At 38.9% G+C, this 25,656-nt stretch overlaps 1 protein-coding gene and 1 pseudogene across 1 annotated transcript; both read right to left on the bottom strand.

The window, feature by feature from the left end:
• Window positions 1-1,567: 1,567 nt before the first annotated feature.
• Med4 (mediator complex subunit 4) lies at window positions 1,568-25,308 on the bottom strand. Its single transcript, XM_070003201.1, has 7 exons — window positions 25,151-25,308; window positions 18,250-18,316; window positions 13,902-14,072; window positions 11,599-11,656; window positions 9,623-9,709; window positions 5,916-6,047; window positions 1,568-2,360 (listed from the first exon to the last, which is right to left on the bottom strand). The coding sequence occupies exons 1-7, from the start codon at window positions 25,273-25,275 to the stop codon at window positions 2,188-2,190; spliced, it is 813 nt and encodes a 270-aa protein (XP_069859302.1). The 5' UTR covers window positions 25,276-25,308; the 3' UTR covers window positions 1,568-2,187.
• LOC138813583 (sentrin-specific protease 2 pseudogene) lies at window positions 7,235-9,273 on the bottom strand (annotated as a pseudogene).
• Window positions 25,309-25,656: the final 348 nt, after the last annotated feature.

The following is a 25,656-nucleotide window of genomic DNA, read 5'->3' as shown; positions in this document are numbered from 1 at the left end:
CCCTGGACTTCATACCCTCAGACATCTCATTTATATCATATTCTGATTTTATGCATTAGAACGAAAAGTAGCTATTACATTTAGAAGAAGCTGAAGCAAAAGAATTAAAGGAGAGTACACCTTGTATAAGGAAGACTAAGAACTTACCTTCTGACAACCAAACTTTTCTTTAAATGGCTCTAAAATCAGATGTTACAAAGTAAGTCCTTTCCCAAATAAATGATTACCATTAGGATGATACTAGGGTGATATATCTCTGATCAAGGATTTGGTCTCATAAGAAGTGCTGAAAACTACTTTAAAGTAGTTTGTTAATTGAAACAATGATTTGCAAAATTCAGTACAATTTCCTATATATTATATACATAGGTTATGCAAGGGACATACAACTATATATATAACCTGAGCCTAAAATCTTACTAGGCCAAGCATTCATTTAACCTCTAATTATTAGTTTATACAGGCCTTTAGTTGGTTATTTGTTGAACTGCATCCCACCAGATTTCTACACTGAAGCCCATAACCTGCAATATTTCAGAAAGTGGCTGGAGACTGAAAGGTGTTTGAGTTAAAATGAGACTGCTAATGCAGGTCCTTCTTCAATCTAGCTGAGGTTATCATAAAAATAATAAGTTTGGAGACACATAACTGACATGTAAAGAAAAGATCATGTTAGAAGACACAAACATAGGAAGAGAGGTGGCAGAAAGCTTTTGACCTACAGATGCAGAAAACTTGCTGTTCTTAAGTCACCCAGTCTATGGTATTTGGTCATGCAGTCTTCATGAACTATCACAGGTGAACTCAGAGTACTGCTGTAGAGAATGAAAATTCACTCTGGTAAGTGCCTACACACTTCTTTATCTGCATCTCTAGAGTTTTGGTGCATCAAAGCTGTTTTAGAAGAGAAGGAAAGCTTTTCCATCTCCTGACATTTTAAAACACTGTGTGTGTGTGGGGGCGGGGGGAGGTGATATAGAGAACAAAGGAAATTTCTACATGACAAATTTTAAATATCCCAGAAATAGAAAATGGAACAATTAACTTCCACATACTCCTTTGTCCACCCGAGAACCAAGATTTTGCTGTTTGTCTCATCTGTCTCCTTTCTACTTCCTTCCTTTCCCATTATAGTATCCATATTTTATTAATATTTTATTGATGACAAAATGATTCTATGGTATTAGTGTGCATGAGTATACCATTAGAATTAATTCATATTAGCTAGGCGCTGGTGGCTCATGCCTGTCATCATAGCTACTCAGAAGGCTGAGCTCTGAGAATCACAGTTCAAAGCCAGTCCTGGCAAGAAAGTCCGTGAGACTCTTATCATCAATTAACCACCAGAAAACCAGAAGTGGTGCTGTGGCTCAAGTGGTAGAGCGCTAGCCTTGAGCTGAAGAGCTGAGGGATAGTGCCCAGGCCCAGAGTTTAAGACCCATGACTGAAAAAATTAGAAAAAGAGAATAGGGAGGGTAAGGGCAAGATCTTTTAACACCTTTCACACAACTTATTCTTGAAAGAAGACGTGACTATAGTAAAAATTTTAATTGTTAATAAATATTTTATTTCTTCTAAGAATAGGAGTGAGAAACTTGCTAGTTGGGATTACTGGGTCAAATGTATTCCAAAATCAAGCACATTCCCACTGCAGAATCCTAGGTAAGTATTTGGAAATTCTACTAAATTTAAAATAATAATTTTTCTACCTCCACTAAAATGTTTAAATTAAAAAACAAAGTATAAACAATTTTATTTATAAAAAAACAATAATTACAAATAATACAACTTGTTACTGCAGCAGAGCTGAGAAACATGAGTTTGTACTCTGAACTCTGAATATTCAGTAATCCACCAGTTTTACAAAATGCTTTTCTAAATAATTCCTGGATGCTGGTTAGTGACACATGTGCATGGGTCACCTCCCTACCACATGCTTCCAATGGAGAGAGCCGGGCAGACCAGCACAGAACTGCTCAACAATCTTCTCAACAGTAAAGCTTGACTAGTTCCAAACATTTGCCTAGATTAGAACTAAAATCAGGTTGGGGTTTGAAAACAAAACCCATTTTTATTTTAATTAGGATGTACAATCTATGTGGTTACACTTAGGAGTGTTCAGTTTATATTTCCCCATTATTAAGAAAATCCTACAGTATTCAATCTATGTGCAATCTCACAAGTTTTTTAATCAGAGTCGCTACTACTGCTTGAGGAGTCAGTTGACATAACCTCTACGTCATCTTCATTTTCCTTATTATGTCCAGGAGGTTCCAACAAAAAGTCATTGCTGTGATTTGGTGGTAACATGTTCATTGACATGTCGTTTGACTGCCATGGATACTGTGGAGCAAGAACATCTGGAGAAAAGAGAGAAGAATGTATAAGAACAGTTCTATTGGTACTAATCTACCTATCGATTACTCTTTATGCAAATATTTAGAGTGTGAGTGTGTTTCTAGACACTGAACCAACCCAAGGCTTCATTCATGTATGCTAAATATATACTATACCACCAAGTATATCCCCAGCCACTGAATTACTGAATTAAGTGTAAAGTTAGAATTAAAATATATGTTTGGCCAAACTAAGGCAGATCAAATTAAAGTGATCCAAGAAAAGTATAATGTTTTAGTAGTGGTTCATGCCGGTAATCCTAACTTCTCAGGAGGCTGAGATATGAAGATCTCATTCATAGCCAATTTGGGTAAGAAAGTTCATGAAACTCTTATCTCTAATTAGACACCAACCAAACTGGAAGTGGAGCTGTGAGTCATGTGGTAGAATGCTAGCCTTGAGCAAAAAAACTCGGGGACAGCATCCAGGCCCTGAGTTTAAAGCCTTAGGACACACACACACACACACACACACACACACACACACACACACACACACACAAACACACCCCAGGCCCTGAGCGAGCACACACACACACACACACACACACACACACACACACACACACACACACACACACACCAGGCCCTGAGTTTAAAGCCTTAGGACACACACACACACACACACACACACACACACACACACACACACACACACACACACACACACACACAGGCCCTGAGTTTAAAGCCTTAGGACCAACACACACACACACACACACACACACACACACACCCAGGCCCTGAGTTTAAAGCCTTAGGACCAACACACACACACACACACACACACACACACACACACACACACACACCACCGCCGCCCCCCCCCACTCCACCACCACCACACCACCACAATTTAAGAACAATACATAAGTAGGTCATATATTATAAACATGTAATAATATAATACAGTTTAAGTATTAGGATAGATTTGAATAATCTTAAAAAAGAGAAGAAATCTATTAAAAAATGAATCATGCTGGGCATGATTCCTAGCTATTCAGGACGCTAAAATCTGAGGATAGCAGTTTGAAGCCAGGCCAGGAAGGAGTATGGGTAGAGACTTTGTCTCCAATGAATAAAAAAAGCCAGAAGTAGAGGTAGCTTTGAGCAAAAAGCAGCTCAGGCCCTGAGTTCGAGTCCCAGAACCAATATAAAAAGAAAAAAAAAAGAAAGAAAAAGAATCATTAGAGTTGTTGACTGGCAATGTGTGTGTCAGAAATATCTTACCAAAAAAGTCCCAAATCACACCGAGACTGAAGAGAAGGTAAAGAGCAAAGCAAATATAGTTTAAGATGAAGAGGAAGAAGTCAGATTGGAAGAGAATCAAAAGAGTAAAGTTATGCTCAGTACTTGTGGCTCATACTGGTAGCCTAAGTAGGAAAGTCTGAGAGACTATTATCTCCAATTAACCACAAAGAAGACATAAGTGCAGCTGTAGTTCACATGGCAGAGTACTAGCCATAAGCAAAAATGCTTAGGGGGGCTGGGAAGGTGTCTCAGTGGTAGAGTGCTTGCCTTACATGCATAATGCCCTGGGTTCGATTCCTCAGCACCATATAAACAGAAAAAGCCAGAAGTGTCACTGTGGCTCAAGTGGTAGAGCACTAGCCTTGAGCTGAAGAGCTGAGGGACAGTGCCCAGGTCCAAAGTTCAAGCCCGACAACTGACAAAAAACAAACAAAAATGCTTAGGGACAGCACCCAGGGCTGAGTTCAAGCCCCAGAACAAGCAAAAGAAAGAAAAGCTGGGCACTGGTGGCTCATGGCCTATAATCCTAGCTACTCAGGAGGCTGAGATCTGAGGATCATGGTTCAGAGCCAGCCCAGGCAGAAAAGTCTGTGAGACTCTGATCTCCAATAAACCACTAGAAAACCAGAAGTGGCGCTGTGGCTCAAGAGGTAGAGCGCTCACCTTGAGCTGAAGAGTACAGAGACAGCACCCATGCCGAGTTCAAGCCCCATGACCGACAAAAAAAAAGAAAGAAAGAAAAAAAGGAAAAGGAAGGAAGGAAGGAAGGAAGGAAGGAAGGAAGGAAGGAAGGAAGGAAGGAGAAAAGAAGAGAGTTAAACTATCAGAAAGAAAGAAAGAAAGAAAGGAAGGAAGGAAGGAAGGAAGGAAGGAAGGAAGGAAGGAAGGAAGGAAGGAAGGAAGGAAGGAAAGAAGAGAAAAGAAAAAGAGAAGAGAAAGAGTTAAACTAACTGTATCAATGTACCAGTCAACCTCAATCTATCCTGCCTAATTTCTTTTTCCTGGGCCAGCTGCTGCTACCTCAGGCTTTGTCAGTAGAAAATGCTAGATGGATTCTGTAAATCAAGCTTCACTTCCTCAACTGTCATTTTTCCTTTATTCCTATGGGGCCTGGCTGGAGTACAGGTCAAGTGATGTTTACTCCTCAGCAACTTTCAGCTGCACCCCTGAATGTGGCTTCTTAGGTTTTACCAGAATCCCATAGTGTGGGTTCCCATTAAGCTTCTCTGAACCCCAGCAATAATTTCTTGCTGGTCAGTGCTGGCTTCTGACAGTTTATCTAATTTCTGCTCTACTCTCGCTCCAGGGAAGTGCCCTATCTAATGTTAACTTTGGGACAACATGTGGAGTACTCTTTTAGTCCTTTTTATGGGTTGGTACTTTGGTCCTAAGTATATTAGCAGCAACCTATATTGTTTATATCTGTACTTGAGAGAAAAAAAGGGGGTTCTCCTAATCCTTCATTAGTAATAATAATTACTAATTACTAGTTAGGAATTCTTTCAACTTCCCTGTTTAAATTACCAGTGTGGTTTGTCTCCTGGTGGGATTGTGACTAGCAAACAATCCAGTAATGACTTCAGTGAGAAAGATGAATATCAAAAGGGAAATAAAATTTTCAGTGAGTTCAAAAGTCTGTACTATAGGTAGCTTACAGAAATAACAGGCTAAAGGTAATTAACTTGACTGCTCCCAAAAGGGTATCTTTTTCCTTTGTTATGTCTTTTTCTACTTTACAAATATGTTTATTATTCTATTTTTATAGCATGCTTAAATTAACAACTGCAAAAACACAATGTTAGGAAAAATAATAGAAAAGGGAAAGGCCCAATGCCTGACGAAGATGGCAGATTTTTTTTTTTGTCGGTCATGGAGCCTGAATTCTGGGCCTGGGCACTGTCCCTCAGCTCTTCTTCAGCTAGTACTAGCTCTTCTTCAAGGCTAGTACTCTACCACTAGAGCCACAGTGCCATTTCCGGCTTTTTTTTTTTCTTTCTGTGTATGTGGTGCTGAGGAATGGAATTCAGGGCCTCATTCCCAGCCCAGGATGGCAGAATTTTAACAGTTAAGGGAAGGAAAAGCAGTTTAGTCTAATTCTGTAACTTTTATCTAGGAAAGTCTAAATGGAGTAAGCGAAGAAACAGGGTAACTGGAAGATAACCTAGCTACTGAAGCCCACTGCATCAGTTTGGTTTGGAATCTCAAAACACTTGTAGCCAGCTCACTCATCAGGGTCATCTCAGAAAACATTCCTGAGGCTAATGTTACCTGGCAGTCTGCCTGCTGCAAGGGCGTCCCCTGGGAGATGACCATTTACACCATTAGTGGAAGGATTGTTCATCTGACCCAATAATCCACTTCTCATCTCTAAATCAGTTGGGTATGGTCTTCGTGGATCTCCTAAATAAAGAATGTTTTTAATTCAAACATAGTTAAAACAAAATATAAAAACCATCAATGAGTACCATCCTTTGAGTACTGATTTATCATGTTTCATTCAAAAACTCAAACTACGTTTTTACTTCTTTTTTTCTTTTGGTAGTAATAGGGTTTGAACTTGCTAGGCAGGTACTCTACTAAAGTTATGCCGCTACCCTTTAGTCCTCTTTTTGCTTTATTTTTTTTAGAATCTTGAATTTTCGTGTGTGTGCGCGCGTGTGCGTGTGTTGTATGTGCACCAATACTGGGGCTTGAACTTACGGCCTGAGCACTTTCCTTTAGCTTTTCTGCTCAAGGCTGCTATTCTACCACTTGAATCAGTTTCAACTCCATTTCCAGCTTTTGGCTGGTTAATTGAAGAGTCTCACAGGCTTCCCTGTTTAGGCTGTTTTGACCCTAAATCCTAAAATCTCAGCCTCTTAAGTAGCTAGGATTACAGGCATGAGTCATCAGTGCCCAGTGGATATTATACTTTTTGCACAGAACTAGCCTCTCACTATGATCCTCACACCTGGAATTACAAGCGAGACCACCACTTTCAAGTTGTTGACTGAGATAGGGTCTTGCAACCTTTTTGTTCTAGCACATGAATACACATAAAGAAACACACACACAAAAAAACAATTTGTAGAATAAATCCAGTAGTTCTTATATTTATAGAAAAGAAAAACAATCTTTAAAACAAAAACCCTGCTGTGCACTGGTAACTCACATTTGTAATTCTGACTACTCAGGAGTCTGAGATCTGAGGACTACAGTTCAAAACCTAAGCAGGAAAGCTAATGAGATGATTTTTTTTTTTTTTTGCCAGTCTGGGGCTTAAACTGGGGGCCTATGCTCTGTCCCTGAACAGCTCCGTCCCTATGCCTCTTTGTGCTCAAGGCTAGTATTCTACCACTTGAGCCACAGCACCACTTCCAGATTTTTCTTAGACGTTTATTAGAGATAGGAGTCTTTCTTGCCCGGGCTGGCTTCTGAACACAACCCTCAAATCTCAGCCTCCTGAGTAGCTAGGATTACACATATGAGCCATCTCTAATTAACCACCAAAAAGCCAGGAGTAGAGCTATGGCTCAAGTGATAAGAGTGCTGGCCTTGTGCAGAGAAGTTCAGGGACAGTCCTTGAGTTCAAGCTCCAGTACCAGCACAAAAACTAAACTAAAAAACAACAAAAAGTAAAATCCCTATTAATTAGCATTGTTCTTTTTGGGCTGACAGTGCAGGGCTGACCAAACACAGCCTCACAGTCAGAACTACCATGCAGACACACCTGTAAGATCAGAAACAATGCAGGGTCTTTTTAACCTACAATGCAAACATATGTGGAAACATATGTGAGAGAAGCACCAGGAGCCAGAGAAATTTGGCTCCAGTGGGGCAGTGTCACAACAGTTGCTGATGAAGGATCTCCCACACCATCTTCTTCCGGAAAAGAGGCATCTGGTGCTGAGTAAATGTGATAGGCTTGTCCTGAGAAATATAATCTGCATATTTACATGTAAATATCCCACAGTCACTCCCATTCCACTGCTGAGGAATCTCATGTGGCTGCATACAGTAGTGGGTCCACTCTAAAAGATTCAGTTCAATATTTCTTTTAGTCTTACTTTCATCCTGTAAATACTGAAGAAGAATTTCACAGATGTTCTGACCCTGTTGTCCCAAAGAATCCAGATATTTAAGACACTTTTTTCTTAAGTCCATTACTACCAGGCTCCAATGCACCTCCTGATGAATGGGCACGAGAATAAGTTCTTGTTCAAAGAGATTTACCCTTTTGGTCCATCTTTTCACTGCTTGGAAACCACCAGACATTAATTTAGGATAGAACAAAGTACTGAATGCATGAAGTATTGGGTAGCCTCGCTTTTTACTTCTTTCTACTAGAAGATTTATGTAGAAATTAATGACTTCATCATTGAGCCAGTGACCATCCTGTAAGGTCTGGATATCTCCTCGAGTAATCTGTAACTTGAATGCACTACTTAGAATCTCTTCCTGTGGGCCGTGGCCTAGAGCATCACTGATTTCTTTTTCCATGTTCTCTGTAAGTTCAGAGAGATCGTCCATGCTTTTATCCCTGTCTTGTCTGGGAAATTATTTTCCTTTGTCTCAACTACTTACATTTTCTTCCTGAATCAGCAAACCACTGCTTCAAATGGCCCAGGGTTCACTTTCAATTCTGACTCCATCTTTTCTCTATGTGAAACTTAACCTTTTGGGCACTTCTCACTAGTCAAAGAGGTCCTTGCTTCAACAGCTCTATACTGTTGAGTTGTTCAGACTCCATGATTCTGCTTTTCCACTTTGGTTTTGATCTTTATGTAACCATATGAACTTTTTGAAAACCATGATGATGCAACATTACAGGAGCAACAGAGTTTTCCATAACCACTTTCTTTACATAGCTCCAATATCCTTTGGTACTTCTCTCTTTCCTCTTCTTTTCCTTGTTGTCCTTCTCTCCAGGACAAGGTAGACCCTTCAGAACCTTTCCCTCCTCTTCAGAAATCATCTGTTACACTTCCTCAGGTTTCCACATAAAGGACCTCTCCTGATGGCTGTTGCTATGACAATACCCACCTAGTCTTCTATTAGAACTTTATGATTTCAGAGTAAAACCAATGGGAGGCAGGACTCTACATGGCGGATCACATCGTCACTGTGATCTTTGGATATTTAGTTCATTAGTAAATTTATTACCCAGTTTCAGCATGTTGTTCCAGGATCCAGAACCAAGTTCACGGGATGAAGAGTTCAAAAGTACTATTGTGAAGGGACTATGTTCCAAGTTCCATTACAAACAGAAGTCACCATCAATCTTTGGTGAATACAAATATGCTGACAGCACTGTAAATCCTATTTCTCATTTGGTGAATAAAAATTTAAGCATGCTCCTTTAGCTGGTAATTCATCAGTATCCACAGTAAAAACAGTGATATTTACACACTGCCTCTTCTGGGGGCCAAGAAAAAGGGCACTAACTTATCATGAAAATAGAAAATGGTGCCAAGAATCCCAACCAACCATCTTGAAAGACCAGGCCTAAGCAGCCAAAACAGCCAACATACTCTGAGATGCAAAGCCCAGAGTTGTCTCTGCTGCTGCCGCCTTTTGCCCAGTATGATTTTAAGGTATATAAAACTATTGTCCTGGAAGTATCGCATATTAATATATATTTTCAAAACTCAGTAACACAAAGGAGGAGGCTACAATGCTTGATAAGAAATGTACTCATTATCTTGCCTATGTAATTATAACTCCTCTGTACAGTATTTTCACAATAAAAAAAAAACCTCAGTAACATTTTTAAAAGGAAAGAAGCATAGTTCCCAGTACTAATGACATGATAAGAAATCAAACCTACAAAATCTATGACATGTGTGTATAATATGTGCAAGTATTATATACATATACCTTTACCATTAGATTACTTTTCTAAAAATAAACATTCTATGTTTAAATCTCTTTTTATAGACAAATCTTGAAGACTTTCAAAACCACAGTTATCTTGTATAAAAGAGAAGTGTTTTTACCTGGAACCCAGGTCAGTGGGGCACATACAGCATTGCTTGCACTGATTCTATGTGCATATTTAATTATTTCTTCAGAGGAGATAGCACCTGAGAGAGTTAAGGGAACAGTTTAACTGTTTAGCAAACATCCAAATTCTGAAGCACCTACATTATAAATGACACATCACAATTTTAAATTATCAGGAAAAATAGGATAATCTCAGCCACCTATCTTCCATAACCGTATCTAAATATATTATAAACCTAGATTATATTTTCAAATTAAAGAGCAAGACATCCACTCAAAATCAGCTGATAGGCTGTAATCCTAGCTACAGGAGGCTGAGATTTGAAAATCATAATTTGAAACTAACTCAAGCAGGAAAATCTGTGACTCTTATCTCCAATAAACTACCCTGAAAAAGCAGAAATGTTGCTGTGGCTCAACTGGTAGAGTGCTAGCCTTGAACACAAAGGGACAGCACCCAGGCCCTGAGTTCAAGCCCAAAGACCATCCTTGCCTGCCCCCCTCAAAATTCAATTGCTACACAGAAACAAAGTTGAGAGAACATAATAATGCTCAATAATCTCAATTATTAACTATCATCAAATACCATTACTCTTTTCAAAGCACCAGTGAGCACAGGTAAACTATAGCAAACAGTGTTTCATGTACCATTGATGGCCAAGCTAGGAAGTTGGAAGTCAATTCATCCTGCCCTCTGTAATTAACAAGGTTTCGGGCTCTGAATAGAACCAAGTGAAAAGGTATGTACAATATATTCTCTCTCAATAGAGTGGCAAGTGAAAAGATGAGCTGCTGAATATACACAGTGCCACATGAATTCTGGTTTTAATACATGTGCATACTTTATTTGCATTTTATCATATATTCTCAGATCTAGAAAAGAATCCTGAAGGACATATACTAAACATTAATAGTAGGTACCTCTGAGAAGTAAGAATTCATTTTTCATTCTATAAACTTGAGACTGGTTTTAATATAACAGAGCAATTGTGTATGTAACATTTTTCAGAACTAAAAACAAAACAAAACCATGGTCTAGATTTCAGACAGTCAGCCACCTTTCCCGGAGATTGTTTCCTGTTACTGAACACGTCTACCATTTCTCAAAGAGTACTGCTTTTTCTTTTTCTTTTTTTTTTTTTTTTTTTTTGGGGGGGGGGTCCGGTTGTGGGGCCTGAACTCTGTCCGTCAGCTCTTCAGCTCAAGGCTAGTGCTCTACCACTTGAGCCACAGCACCACTTTTGGCTTTTTTCTTTTTGCTTATGTGGTGCTGAGGAATTGAACCCAGGGCCTCATGCATGCAAGGCAAGCCCTCTACCACTGAGCTACCTTCCCAGCCCCCGTTACTGCCTTTGCATATGAAATAACCAAACAGTATTAGCTCCCAGAGAAACACAATAGAGGAAAAGCAGACAATAAATCTGAGATGATTAAATATAAATCAATCTACAAATCATTAGACATGCTATCAAACTTTTAATTACAATTCTGTATTTAACATGTGAATTAAAGAATCCTACAAGATCCTTAAGGTAAACCTTTTGAAAACAGAAGGCAGTGTAGAAGGCAACCTGAGTCTCTGTACCACTAAATATGATTACTTGCAAAGCTATTTCTAGCTCTGACATGAGCTAGAATGAGCTGTCCAATGCATATTTCTTTTCATTCTCTCTGTGCTAGCCTTCAAGATCCAATTCAAATCCCACTTCTCCTTCTTCCTGTTTCATAAACCACTGTATTTATTTACAGATCTGATTCCATAGCCATAAATCACCTTCTATTATTTTTGCTTTTAGCCTGTAAACAGATGAGATCCTTGTACCCTAAGGATGCCTAAAACAAGAATGAAAATTTACAATGAAAATTTGCTGGACATCTTTTCAACAGCAGCTAATGATTACAAGTAATATTCTCTTAAGATTCTTGAAGTTCTTGAGTATTGGTCATCCAGTCTTCCCATAGTACTAACCTTTTCTTGCTTTTTCTATTGACTTAAGTTTTTCTTTTGCTTGGTAAACAGCTGTTGCCTAATTAAAACAATATTAAGAAAAAAGAAATGTGATTTAGCTTTGATTATATCATGCATGATTTCTATATTAACTCACCAGATCTCTTATCCATAGGAACTAATTTGCAAAACTTGGACATCACTAAAATTTATTTGCAATGTCCTAAAATACTACTTGATGTCATTTATGTCCAGTTATATTTAATGAAAGAATGTAATATTAACAAATCAGTCTCCATTCATAAATTGTTGTGAAAAAAATAAACTAGGGAGATTAGTTTTTTTGTTTAGGTCACTTATCATAAATATGAAAAAGAGATCCAGACCATGTACCACTCAAAGGTATTCTACTATAAAATACCTAAATATATCTTCTAAATGTTCTAAATACATATTCTAAACATTAAAAAAAAAGTCTTTCTAAAACTAAGTGTGGCTGGGGCAAGAGGATCACAATTTCAATGCCAACTTGGCTACACAGAGAAACTGTCTTAACCCCGCCACCCCGCCCCCCACTACCCCTTCTCACATTTTTGTTTTGTTTCAGAGCTGGCAATCAGACCCATGACTTTGCATAAGTTAGAAAAGTACTCTACCAGTGAACTATATCTCCTAGGATAGAATTTTTTTTTCTTCTGGTTTACAAGAAACATTCTCAGATTGACCTTATTTATTTGTACATATCTATAATGCTTAACAGTTGCTATCAGGAAAGCAATCCATCTGTCCATCAAGCTACATTAAAGGTCAACATAAAGCTACCTCTGTGGCTAGAATATGAAGTCAGAGATATCTAATTTCCATCTTTTTTTAGCTATTGAGGCAAGTTAATTATTCACTGAAAGTCTTGATTTCATCATCTGGACTGGAGCACTGACATGATATAAATTGTTATTAAGACTGAGATAAGACATGTAATATGCAAAGCATAGGGCCCGGTGACTAAGCACTCAGTCACTGTTAGCTGCTGTTAATCGTAACATTCATTCTTACAATTCTTTTGGTCATCATCTTTAATTCAGTAATTACATTTTTTGGAAATATTAAAGAATATAATCCAAAACATAGAAGAAAAGATATGTCTCCAAGTCTAGTCATCAAAATATTATTTATAATGCAAACCTGGAAAACGAAGCAACCAGGAAACAATTACATAGTAACTGAAAGTCTATTAACTATAATAAGTCAAACAATATACCTGAGCTGAGTGCCAATAGCTCTAACCTGTAATCCCAGTAGTCACAAAGCTGAAATCTGATTATCACAGTTTGAAGCCAACCCCAACCAAGAATGTCTGTGAGACTCTTATCTCCAATTAACCACAAAAACCAGAAGTAGAGCTGTGGCTCAAATGATAGAGTGCTAGCCTTGGGCACAAAACTCAAGGACAGTGTACAGGCCCTGAGTTCAAGACCCAGGGCAGGCCAAAGGGGGAAAAAACAAAAACAAAATACCTTAGCCTAAAAGAGAACAGACTTAACTGTTAGTTTAGACTAACTGAACTGTAAATGGTAGCACCATACAAACCATGAAAAAGTAAAAGCATTTTTCCTTCTTTCTGCTTTTTCCATATTTTTAAAATTACTTTTGATAAGCAATGTTACTTTCACAGAGAAAAACAGATTAGATATATTTTTTTTAAAAAGCAGTTACTTGGGGTTGTTCTTTCAGGAGGGAGCCTGTAGTCATCCTTAATTTCTCAGGCTCCTAGTTATTGGAATCTATTTTGGCATATATTTGTAGTGATTCAACAGGAGTAAAGATGCCAACAACATCTAGTTCAAATGAAAACTGAGCTTAGCTATTTCTGTAATAACATAGAATGACAATTATATTAGTTAGTATTTAGTAAAATAACTAACAGCAAATAAACTGCTTCCTAAATATAGTAGTCAAGAACAACAGCTGGAAACCTAGAGTTGGTCCTTGACACATACCTAAATCTTGATCAAGATTCATTGGACACATAAATTGACATGTTCACTTGATGCTACAACTATTTAAAGATTGAACTTTAAAAACCCTGTTTTAGACTGAACACCAAATTAAAGTAAATGTTATTTAAATTATAAAATTAACACAAACTTTCTACTGATTTTGAATTATTTTGCAAACTGAAATTTTAGATGGTCTTTCAATAAACCACTGACAACATGTCAGCTCTAGACTTAAAAGTCAAGTTTTTGACCCTTTAAACTATTGACATAGATTTATTAATGTATCATGAACATTTTTTTCCACCTTAAGAACGATTATCAACTTACCAGTATTTGTTCTGCTTCCTTTAGCTGTTTTTGTAGTTGTTGAATATCACTGTCTCTCTTTTCTACTTCTTTCTCTAAAACTTGCATTTCATGATGGATCTTTCCCTGATTAAGAGCCAATTTCATAAGTTCTTGAAATTCTCCATCTCGATGAATTAACAACTCCAGGACCTACAACATAACAGTTGACTAAGACTACTTTCCAATGAGACACAGAATCCATACCTGAATTGGCTAGGCTGTAAAATTTTAATACCTTCAAAATGTTATCCTAATAACAACCCACCTATTATTATTTTAGGATACAGAGCTACTATCAAGATTTTCTACTTTTTCTGTTCTTCTTTCATGTAAAACAAAATGAAATTAGTCTTTTAAAAGTCACAACATGGGCTGGGAAGGTGGCTCAGTGGTAGAGTGCTTGCCTTGCATGCATGAGGCCCTGGGTTTGATTCCTCAGCACCACATAAGCAAAAAGAAAAAAGCTGGACGTGGTGCTGTGGCTCAAGTGGTAGAGTGCTAGCCTTGAGCTGAAGAGCTGAGGGACAGCACCCAAGCCCAGAGTTTAGGCCCCGCGACCGGAACCTCCTCCCCCCCCCAAAAAAAGTCACAACATGCCAAAATGGGCAAGTTTATTAATTCAGGTTATATGGGATTATGATACCATGTGTGCTAAGATAATCAAGAAGATAGAATTTACAAGTTTGTCCTTAAAAACATAAGGTACTGAAGTATTCCTAAACTTCAGTACACAATGTAATTTTAGTTGAAACCCAGGGCTTTTCTAGTTACACATTTGTGCTAACATATAACAGAAAAATTTAAACACTAAATCTGTGATTTGATGCACAGTATTATTTTGAATAAAAATGGGGGAAAAATAGGTAGTATAAAGATATGGGGAAAAAATACAAAGGTTAAATGAAGAAAAAAAAAATCCAGGGCTCAGTCTCAAGTCCTTCATTTGCTAGAAGAGTGCTCCAGGAAGTTACTCAACCTGTTTTCTCCTTAGGAAAAGAGAAATATGAATAGTATCTATCACCCTGGCTGATATATGATTATGATATAATATAGACCAAATACACATATGAAGAGTTCAGCAAAGGTTGTTATCATCATCGCCCACTAAAAAATTAAGGTACAACCCAGGAAAATAGAGAGGAGAGGTTGCATTGGGAGGGATGGAAGAAAATGATGACATCAGTCAAGATGCATTATACTTATAAACTGATTTTCTGAGTGGTATCACTTTGTATAACTATTTAAAGATAATAAAAATGAAATAAAACATTCTTCCTTCATTGTGCTATGAAAAATACTTTAGAAAAGAAATGGCTATGAAAACCATAATAAATTTTTTAAATTACTTTTTTTAAGTCATAGAAGACTAAAATCTATAGGCAAGATTCTTTGAGTTCCTTTTGACATGAAGTTCACTTCATCTTTACAGTATTTAAAATACATCAGAGGACTGATCAGCTGGGCTACAACCTCTGTTCCTGTGTTTAAGAGTATTTTAAGAAAGGAAGGGAAAAAAGGAAGGAGAAAAAGAGAAAGAATATATACTTTATACTGTTCATTCATCTAATCTGTATACTAACAGAGAATAATACACATTTAATTATTATTCAGCAGAGAAAAAAATTACTCAAACAACTAAACTCATAGATCCAAGTTCTAATTCTGCTTACCATTAGCCTCTACCTCATTTGTTTACTCGAGTTCAATCTTGCAAGATGTTAATCCATAGGCCATTAAGATCCATCTTAACTCTAAGATTCTGTATGAAACTCAAATACTCAAATAAAACAAATGGTGGTTGGGCTAACAAGGAGGTGGAAGGAGGCTGAATACTGTCCAAACAGACTTACAGCTATGAAAAGAGAAAAATAAAACCTGTTGAAATTGTTTTGGGAAAGGGGGAAGGAAAATTAATAAGAGGGGGTGAGATTGATTGAGATGTGTTGTAAACATGTGGAAAAGGTAACAATGAAATCATCACCTGTATAACTAACGTAAGCTAATATAAACAAACCAAAACCAAATGGTAGCTAGAAAATTTCAAACTGATACATCCTTATCTAATATTTAACAGTTTCAATAAAGTAACACAGGAATCTATACACTAGGGAATTAATCTAAAGAATTGCTATTGCTAAAAAAAAAGTATAGGAAAGGTTTGTGCTGATTATTCAAGAGAATGTCTGAATGATCTCCATGTGCCTGATTCATAGTAAAAATTTAGTAAGTACATAGGAAACAAACCTATGCCTTGCATTTTACTTACTGCACGTCTGGGATAGCCTCCTATTATTATTATTAAGTACTCACAGGTATTTATTAATAGAGTATCTGAGACTAGGTGTCATTAAAATATTTATCTTTAGTTTTTTTGTTTTTTTTTTTTTTAAAAACAAAACTGCTCTGGGAAGGGACGTGAAGGGTAAACAAAAGGAGGAGGCTGCAATGGTTGGTAAGAAATGTACGCATTATCCTGCCCATGTAATTGTAACCCCTCTGTACAGTATGTTCACAAATAAAATAAAAACTAAAAAAAAAAAAACTGCTAACACAGCCGGGGGCCGGTGGCTCATACCTGTAATCTTAGCTACTCAGGAGGCTGAGATCTGAAGATGGTGGTTCAAAACCAGCCCAGGCAGCAAAGTCCATGAGACTCTTATCTCCAATAAACCACCAGAAAACCAGAAGTGGTGCTGTGGTTCAAATGGTACAGTAGAGAGCTTGCCTTGAGCTGAAGAGCTCAGGGATGCACCCAGGCCGAGTACAAGCCCCACAACTGACAAAAACAAACAAACAAACAAAAACAACTGCTAATACTATACTCCTAAAGTTAGCCCCTTTCCATACTTTCAGGCCTCATCTAAATTCATCATCAGTGAAATCCCATACAAGTTTATATAAAGAACTACATTAAGCAACTAACTAAAGCATAGTCATTACTGAATCTATTTAAAGGAGGTACAAAGATCTTGAGTCCAGGATCCAGATCTATTTAGGCGGCATAATTTAATAAATCAAGGGATTTATTAAAATAATTAATATTTACTGATAATCAATAGAGATAGATCTGCTGAGCACCAGTGGGTTGTGCCTATAATCTTAGGTATTCAGGAGGCTGAGATCCCGAAGATTGCAGTTTGAGACCAGCTCAGGCAGAAAAGTTTCCAAGACTCTATCTCCAAAATAATATCCATTTAATATGCTGGCGGCATGGCCCAAGTGGATGAGCACCAGCTGAGCAAGCAAGCCAGGCAACTATAGGCCTTGAGTTCAAACCATAGTTCTGGGGAAAGGAAAAAAATTTCTCAATCAGCAAGGCAGTGGCTCATGCCTATAATTCCAGCTACTTAGAAGGCAGACATCATGAGGATCATAATTTGATAACAGCCAAGCCAAAAAGTTAGATACCCATCTCAATCAGTAAGCCAGGTGTATTGGCATAAACCTGTTACACCAGGATCTGGAGCTAGCTGCAGATAAAAACATGAGACCCTATTACAAAAACAAAAAGTCTGCGGATCTAGCTCAAGTAGTGAGGATACAGGTCCATTTTCTAGTGCCTGTCTAGAAAGCATGAGGCCCTGAGTTCAACTTCGAGTATGGCCAAAAAGTCCTAAATCAGAAAAAGATTTATTTACTGTAGAACTGGAACATAGGAAAATATAAATAAAGACAACCTGTAAACCAATATTCATAAAATATGCTCTACAGCTACATGCTTCATTTCCAGTCATTTCCAAAATAAATCACAGCGACATAGCCTCCAATAAAGGACTCAGCTTTTAAGAACATTTAACTTTTAAAATATCCACTTAATAAGCTTGACTGGTTACTTCAAAAAATAAAATTGAGTAACTGTGAAATAACACATACTTGTAAGCCCTTACTCAACTATTTTCTCTTTAAGCATACTGTTATCTTATGTAAGTGATGTTAAAAAAAAAATCAATTTACATTTTGAAAGTGGAGGCAGAGGGACCCTGCCTGGGATATAGAGCTAGAGTCTGCCTCAAAAACAAAAAAGGCTAGGAAGGTGGCTCGGTGGTACAGTGCTTGCTTTGCATGCATGAGGCCCTGGGTTCGATTCCTCAGCACCACATAAGCAGAAAAAGCCAGAGTAGAGTTTTGGCTTAAGTGGTAGAGCTCTAGCTTTGAGCTGAAGAGTTGAGGGACAGTGCCCAGGCCCAGAGTTCAGGGCCCGTGACCGACAAAAAAAAAGAAAAAGAAAATCTCAGTTTAAAGGTTTCCAGCTCTCTCGGAAAAATATAAGAAACCTTGTAGGAATTAACATTTCTATCATGTTTAAATTAAAAAAGAAGCTACTGACCTGATTTTCTTCTCCCTGCTGTAACAACTTTTGGTTTCTTGAAATAGCCAGCATTTCTATAAGTTCCCTAAAAGAAAAAGAGCAACAAACAAAATCCTTGGTAAAATAAATACAACAGGAACTTTACCTCTCCCTACCCAGGACATGGCTGGCACTCTACTTAAGGCATGTCTTCAGTATGACATTTTGCTGATAGGAGATAGATCTTGCAGAATTTGCTGCCTAGTCTGGTTTCAAACTGAGATTCTATAAATCTCAGTCTCCTGAGTAGCTAGGACTGCAAGTTTGAACCATCCACACAACAGCAGCTTTATTAACTGCTCTCTGACTAGATGACTGCAGGTTCATGGTCCTCATGGCATGGCTGGCTCTCACCAGCTGCACTGCATTTGCACCAAGATTCAGTTTCATTTACCAAATTTACTCACATAAGTTTCACTTAGTACCATATTTATACAAATACCATCATTATATAAATACCAATGATGTATGTAAACAGAAAGAGTTGTTTCTGTAAAAACCCAAGTTGAATGCTTAGAAAGACAATAGACATTTGCAAAAGACAATCGTAAAGTATCAGGGAGATGTCAGAAGAGCTTGGGAAAAGTCTGCCCTGAGACTGCTGGATGAGAGTTCTCATCTCACCTCAAAGAAACCCTTCAAGAAAATGCAGCCAATGCACTGAGTGATCTACACAAGAAAATCTGCAGGTCAAATCCAGCACAGGATTGTCTACCCTGCCCTGCAATTTAGCTATACCAATGGCTATTTATTTCAGTTGTCCCCAAAAAAACTGTAGTTGTTTTTTTTTTAAAGAGAGACACACACCATCTGACCTTTTAGAAAAATCTCCTGACTCCTGTCTTATATGAAAAGACTGATGAATAAACATATATTTCTATGTTTTAGATAAGGCAACACAACTAAAGAGTCTCTGCTTGGACTAGTGAAATCTTTGTCATCTAAGAAAGACGGTAAAATTCCACCTTCCTAGAATGCATATGTAATAAATACACCAGTTTTTCCACATGGGAATTAGCATTGTTAGAAATTTTGATTAAGAAATATAATCAAGTTTTTCCACATGGGAATTAGCATTGTTAGGAATTTTGATTAAGAAATATAATCAAGAAAATGTGAGATTTTTCAAAGATTATTTCAAAAGCTGGAGAATGTAGCCCAGTGGAGGAGTACATGCAAAGCATGCATAAGAATCTAGGCCCTAACCCCCAAGCACTGCAAAAATTACTTGAGAGGACAGGTTTACCATTATGTGATACTACTCTAGCTAGGCCTAGTTTGCATCTTCATGCTGATTGCAAGGTTTCTCTTACTTTAATATCTCCACCTTTCTTTCTGCTAGCTCAATATCATTTTCTGAATGGAGCTAATTGAACTGAACTGAAACCTCTCTACTACTACTTCCCTCTGCCACTGTGTATGAAATGAGTTAATGAAAAAGGTGGACATGGAAACACAAAGTCTACATTCACTCAATCCTCAAATATTTATTGAGTACCTATATGTGCAAGGTACTTTATACTTAAATTATAAAAATGAACAATAGTATTTAAATTCTAATACAGGAGACAAGAAGAAATAAAATCAGAGTGAAAAGGCTGAGAAAACAAAGCAGAGCTTCACCCTAGAAACTGCCAGTGAAGTGGCTGGCTACTTAAAGTGAGTGATCAGGGAAGGCACGCACGCGCGCACGTGCATGCATGCACACGTGTGTGTGTGTGTGTGTGTGTGTGTGTGTGTGTTCGTTCAGGGAAGGCTTGTGTGTGTGTGTGTGTGTGTGTTGGTTGTAGGGTAGGCGTGTGTGTGTGTGTTCAGGGAAGGCTTGTGTGTGTGTGTATGTGTGTGTGTGTGTTCGTTCAGGGAAGGCTTGTGTGTGTGTGTGTTTAGGGAAGGCTTGTGTGTGTGTGTGTGTGTGTGTGTTGGTTGTAGGGTAGGCGTGTGTGTGTGTGTTCAGGGAAGGCTTGTGTGTGTGTGTGTGTGTGTGTGTGTGTGTGTGTGTGTGTGTGTGTGTGTTGGTTGTAGGGTTTTGTAGGGCTTGAACCCAGGGCCTGGGTGCTGTCCCTGAACCTCTACCACTTGAGACATGGTGCCATTTTCTGGTTTTGGAGTAGTTAACTGGAGGTAAGAGTCTCACGGGGACTTTTCAGCCTGGACTGGCTTTGAACTGCAATCCTCAGATCTCAGCCTCCTGAGTAGCTAGGATTACAGGTGTGAGCCACTGGCACCAGGCCGTCTTTTGAGGTAAGGCACAAATTGTACAAGAGTAACCAGCCATTGGATCTGGGAGGCTAAAATGAAGGGCAGAATACACAACCAATAATTTGGCCCAAACATGGGTTGATAGCCAGAGCACAGTAAGTACCAAAGAAAGAGAAGTGAGAAAAATGTGATAAGGCCTTGAAGTCACAGAAAAGATTAGTTCTAATATATTTTCATCTTAAGTACAATGAGAAACAAAGAAATTACATGAACTGATTTACACTTTCAAACAACTGCTGTACTATTTCATGAACTGATTATCAGGTGGCCTATAGAAAACAAGTCAGTTGTTCTTTGTAGTATTCCTGGAAAAAGGCAATATTCCATGGCTTTGATTAGGCTTTAGCCTCTAAAATTTAGTGACAGAAATGGGAAAAGCTTAGACAGGCTTAAGCGTGTATTTTAGAGAACGACAGTGTATGAAAATAGTATGTCAGATGAATCTTTCTTCAAACATAAAGATAAGTCACTCTGGTCAAAGCAAACCTAGGTTACAGAAGGGGTGGTAGTGTTTGGAAAGGAGTGTGGTGGGAGAAAATCTGGGAATATACATTCACAGAAAGCCATACAAGGGCTACCTTTCATACAGGAGTATGGGGAAGAAGTTTCTAAGTCTTGGTGCTGCTCCAAGTCTCAGGACTGGAGCCCCTTCATTCTGATGAAAGAAATGTTCTAATGACCCATAGGTGGCAAACCCTTAGGGGTCATGTTGTCCTCTCCCACCAAACAACCTTTTTCAGGGTCATAAAAGAGGAACACTACCCACTGTCAGTCTTTAGTGATAAACAAATAAAATAATGTAGCAGACAAGTCACTTAAAAATCAAAGAAAAACAAAACCTCCAAGGTAATGGTTCTAAATACAGACTGCAATATGTCTCAAGAAATAAGTCTATCATCAACCTGTCAATAGATACAGTAAAGAAATGAATGAGAAAGCAGTCTTTTCTGGCACTCATGGAGAAAAAACAGAACTATAACTTCTTTCACAGAAAGCAAAAGAAAACTCAGCACTTCAACAGAGAATGTACATATGGCTGAAGAGCATACTAATGCGAAGACAAGACTCAAAACAAAAGACAGCAGCCACTTCCTACAAGGGGATATCACATCTTCATGAAGACAACATATTTACAGAAAAATCTACCATTCATATACCACATGGAAGGGCAAAATAAACAAGAAAGAACACATTCACTAGACAAATTTCACATTCCACTGCACCATCAAGATTCCTTAGCAAAGACATTAGAAGCCATGCAAGTATTATCTTTAGCCTTCAGATGAAAATTCTTCCAGAATAGCTGAAAAGTTAGGGCATTCATTAAAGAAATAAGGGAGCTAACAAGTTCTCCACCGAAAACTATAAATATAGCAAAGACAAAGGAAATGGTATTTCCACAAATCTGTACAAATATGTACAGAGACATAGTGTATTAAGGCAGATACCTTGTGCCTAAGTTGCTTGTTCACTGTACTAACCATTGAAAATTCCACATGCTTAGTTTTTCCTCATGTCCTATTTGTTATCAGGCAGTATTTGAGTCTAATCTGGTTTTAGTGGATTAAACTCATAATACACTTATATTCTACTTTCAGATTCCTAAATCATTCAATATCATGCTGACCTAGTAACTTTAGTAATACTGTACTCAAGGACTAAACTAACAGCAAACATAGCATACTGATCATAAGTAATTTAAAACACAACAGATATCCAGGCACCTGAGGCTCATACTAACAGTTAGGAGGCCGAGATAGGGAGGATCACCATTCCAAGCCAGCTTGGGCAGAAAAGTCTGTAAGATTAAGATTCTATCTCAAAGGAAGGAGCTGGACATTGTGGTGTGCATCTGATATCTCAGCCAATATGAAGCTTAAAATATGCAGATCTCAGGCCAGGCCTGTTTCCAGGCAGGAACAAAAATTATAGTTAAAGAAGTGCTAGAGGCATGGCTCAAAAGTAGAGCACCTGCCTCATAAGTGCAAGACACTGAATTCAAATCCCAGTGCAAAAAGCCTATAGAAAAGCAAAAATTTCCCACAATATATAAGATTCTAAAGGTGCTAAAGAAAGCCAACTACAGAAATGATATTTAAAGTGGATTCTGGGGGATGAACAATTCGTTCGTCATCATGGAATAGGAATAAGAATGGCTTGAAGATAATAAAGTATAACTAGCTTTACTATGAAAGTATAGTAATGCCTAGCTTCAGGACAGAACACTTTCTGAAGAATGTATCATCAAGTAATCTAGTTGTTGGAATTCATAAACTATACTTTTGCAAACCTAGAGGATATAGAGCAACCAGTCAATGAGAAGCAATCAAGAGCCACAAGTAAGCATGAGATCTATGGAGCTGCTGCCAGTGTAAAATGGCATAGGGTTTTTTTGTTTTTTGGGTTCTTTTGGCTTTACAATTCATTTAACGGCAAGTAGTAACCATGAAATTTCCCTGCATTGGTTATACATTCTTTAGACAAGTCTAAAGCACTGATTATTACAAGCTACTCAAATTAGTACACTACAGTACTACACTAGCCATTTTTCTTAAGGTCAATAAAGATCATATAAAGTCAGAACCATTATATGCTGACACAAAATGATGAAATAGACAGGTGCCGATGGCTCATGCCTGTAATCCTAGCTACTCAGGAGGCTGAGATCTGAGGATCACAGTTCAAAGCCAGCCCAGACAGGAAAAGTCCATGAGACTCTTATCTTCAATAAACCACTCAGAAAACCAGAAGTGGCACTATGGCTCAAATGGTAGAGCACTAGCCTTGAGCTGAAGAGCTGAGAGACAGCATCCAGGCCCAGAGTTCAAGCCCCACAACCGACAAAAAGAATGAAAGAAAGAAAGAAAGAAGAAAAAAAGATGAAATAATACATTATATCTGATTTTATTGGCAGGAAAGAACTAGATCTGGGGACACAGGCACAGTCTTAATCCAGTTGGAAGTTTAGCCTGTCCTGATTAGTAAAAATAACAAGAATACTTGAGGAAAACTGTACGTTCTAAAATAATGATACAAATATAATAAATACATAGCTAGTAACAATTTAATTTGTTATCAAATATTAAATACTATACATAGTTGTATGTGCCATACTTTTCTATAACTATCAGCACCACTACAAATAGGGATGTAATGCATGGCACTAGAATGTACACCATAGCTAAAAGGTCACCGGGTCCTCCATTACATTCTTAATTGACCACTATTGCATACATGGTCCATCTGTTGACTGTACTTGGAAAGGGAAGTGGAAAAGGTAGAAAGATAGAGGGGTGTGGCAGCAAATGAAAGTAACAGTTTAGTTTGTACCAGGAGAACAGCCTTGCTTCACACTAAGCTAAGGAACTTGAACTTCATCTTATCAGGTAACAAGAACCCACCAAGTATTGTTAATAGAAGAAAAGTGACATAATAAAGTGCCTTTCAAAATGATAATTCTCACAACTGTAATTCTGGCTACTCAGGAGGATGACATATGAAGATTGGGGTTCAAAGCCAGCCCATGTAGGAAATTGGAGATTCTTTATTCTAATTAACCACTAGAAAACTGGAAATAGTGTTGTGGTTGGGTGCCAGCCTTGAGCAAAAGAGCTCAGGAACAGTGTCCAGGCCTCAAGTTCAAGACCCACGACCAAAAGAGAATAAAAAAGGTAATTCTGCCCGGTGCCAGGGGCTCACACAAGTACTCCTAGTTACTCAGGAGGCTGAGACTTGAGGAACGGAGTTATTGGAGGTAAGCGTCTCAGATAGCAAAAAGCTGGAAGTAGAGCTGTTGCTAACGTGGTAGAGCATCATCCTTCCGTGAAAAGCTGAAAGACAGTGCCCACACCCTGAGTTCAAGCGCCAGTGCCAGCACAAACTACAAGAACAAAATCGGACAATACAAAAGAATGTTAACATCCAAGTTACTACTAGGACATTAAAAGAAGGCTCTAATTGTAAAGACTATCATAAAAGTTGGCAACATGGAGAATATTAATAACTGGATATTAGGAGTATAAGAATATCAACGTTAAGAATATAGAGAGTATTGAGACTCATCTATCTCTACCGAACTCCAGCCATCCCGAACAACTTTCCATTCCAGCGAGTCCGGCGTGCTCACAGTTCCAAGCGTTTGCACATTCGGCGCCATCTACCAGTCTGATGAACTCATTCTTTCCCAAACATTTCTTCAGAAGACCGCCTTACTACTGAAACAGGTTGTCTGGAACCTGCGCGCCTGAAGCGGCCAGCGGCTGGAGCATCCCTTGAATCACACCGGCCCCTGGCCCGTCATTCCTCCAGTCAGGGTAAACCCCACCCCACCCCCGCTGGCGTCCGGCCTCCGCGCGCTGCAGCCCCGGGGTGCTCCGTGCAGTCGGTCAACCGGTGGACGAAGGGGCTTAGACCTGGAGATTTCCCCAAGGCCAGACGGCTGGGTTTGGGGTTTTCAGAACCCGTGGTGTTACTAAAATGTAATCTCCCGGGGAAACCTGTCGCTCGGAGTCCCACGGGCCTGCGAACCCCGCGTCCCCACTCTCGGGACCCGCCCCATGGAGCCCCCCGAGACCAAGCCAACATGGCCAGGAACCGACCCCAGCCCGGACGCCAGCATTACCTAGACAAGACCTCGAGGTCTTCCAGTGCAGACAAGAGTCGCTCTCGCGTGCTGTTACCGCCTGCCGACCCCAAGCAGCCTCCCGGCCGTTCCTTCTCCTTCTCCCCACTTGAAGAAGCCGCCATCCTCTTCACAGACCAGCAGTCTACGCAGGCGCTCTGCGTCAGGGAAGCGGAAGAAAGTGTCACCGAGACGAAGGGAAGAGAAGGTTCTGCTAGGGCGCCCCCTGCGTCCTGGAGAGGCAGTGCGGGCGCCCTCGCCACCCGCTGGCCCTAGCGAAGGCTTCTAGGAGGGGGGAAACGAACTGTGAGGCAGAGAGCTGCATTTGAGGACAAGGAGAGACACAGGCAGTCCAGCTCTCCTGGGATTTCTGTTTTTACCAGCAGCAACGATGTTGATAAACAGATTTTAAGCATCTGAGAGAATTACATAATGGCATTTTCTTCATGAAATATCCCCGGGTCTCCGCAGATTAACCTCGCTCTAGTCTGTTATCCCCAAAATGT

This window comes from Dipodomys merriami, unplaced genomic scaffold (assembly GCF_024711535.1).
Source record: "Dipodomys merriami isolate MVZ:Mamm:240054 unplaced genomic scaffold, mDipMer1.0.p SCAF_6, whole genome shotgun sequence".
Lineage (NCBI taxonomy): Eukaryota > Metazoa > Chordata > Mammalia > Rodentia > Heteromyidae > Dipodomys > Dipodomys merriami.
This window is presented reverse-complemented; position numbering and strand designations above follow the sequence as displayed.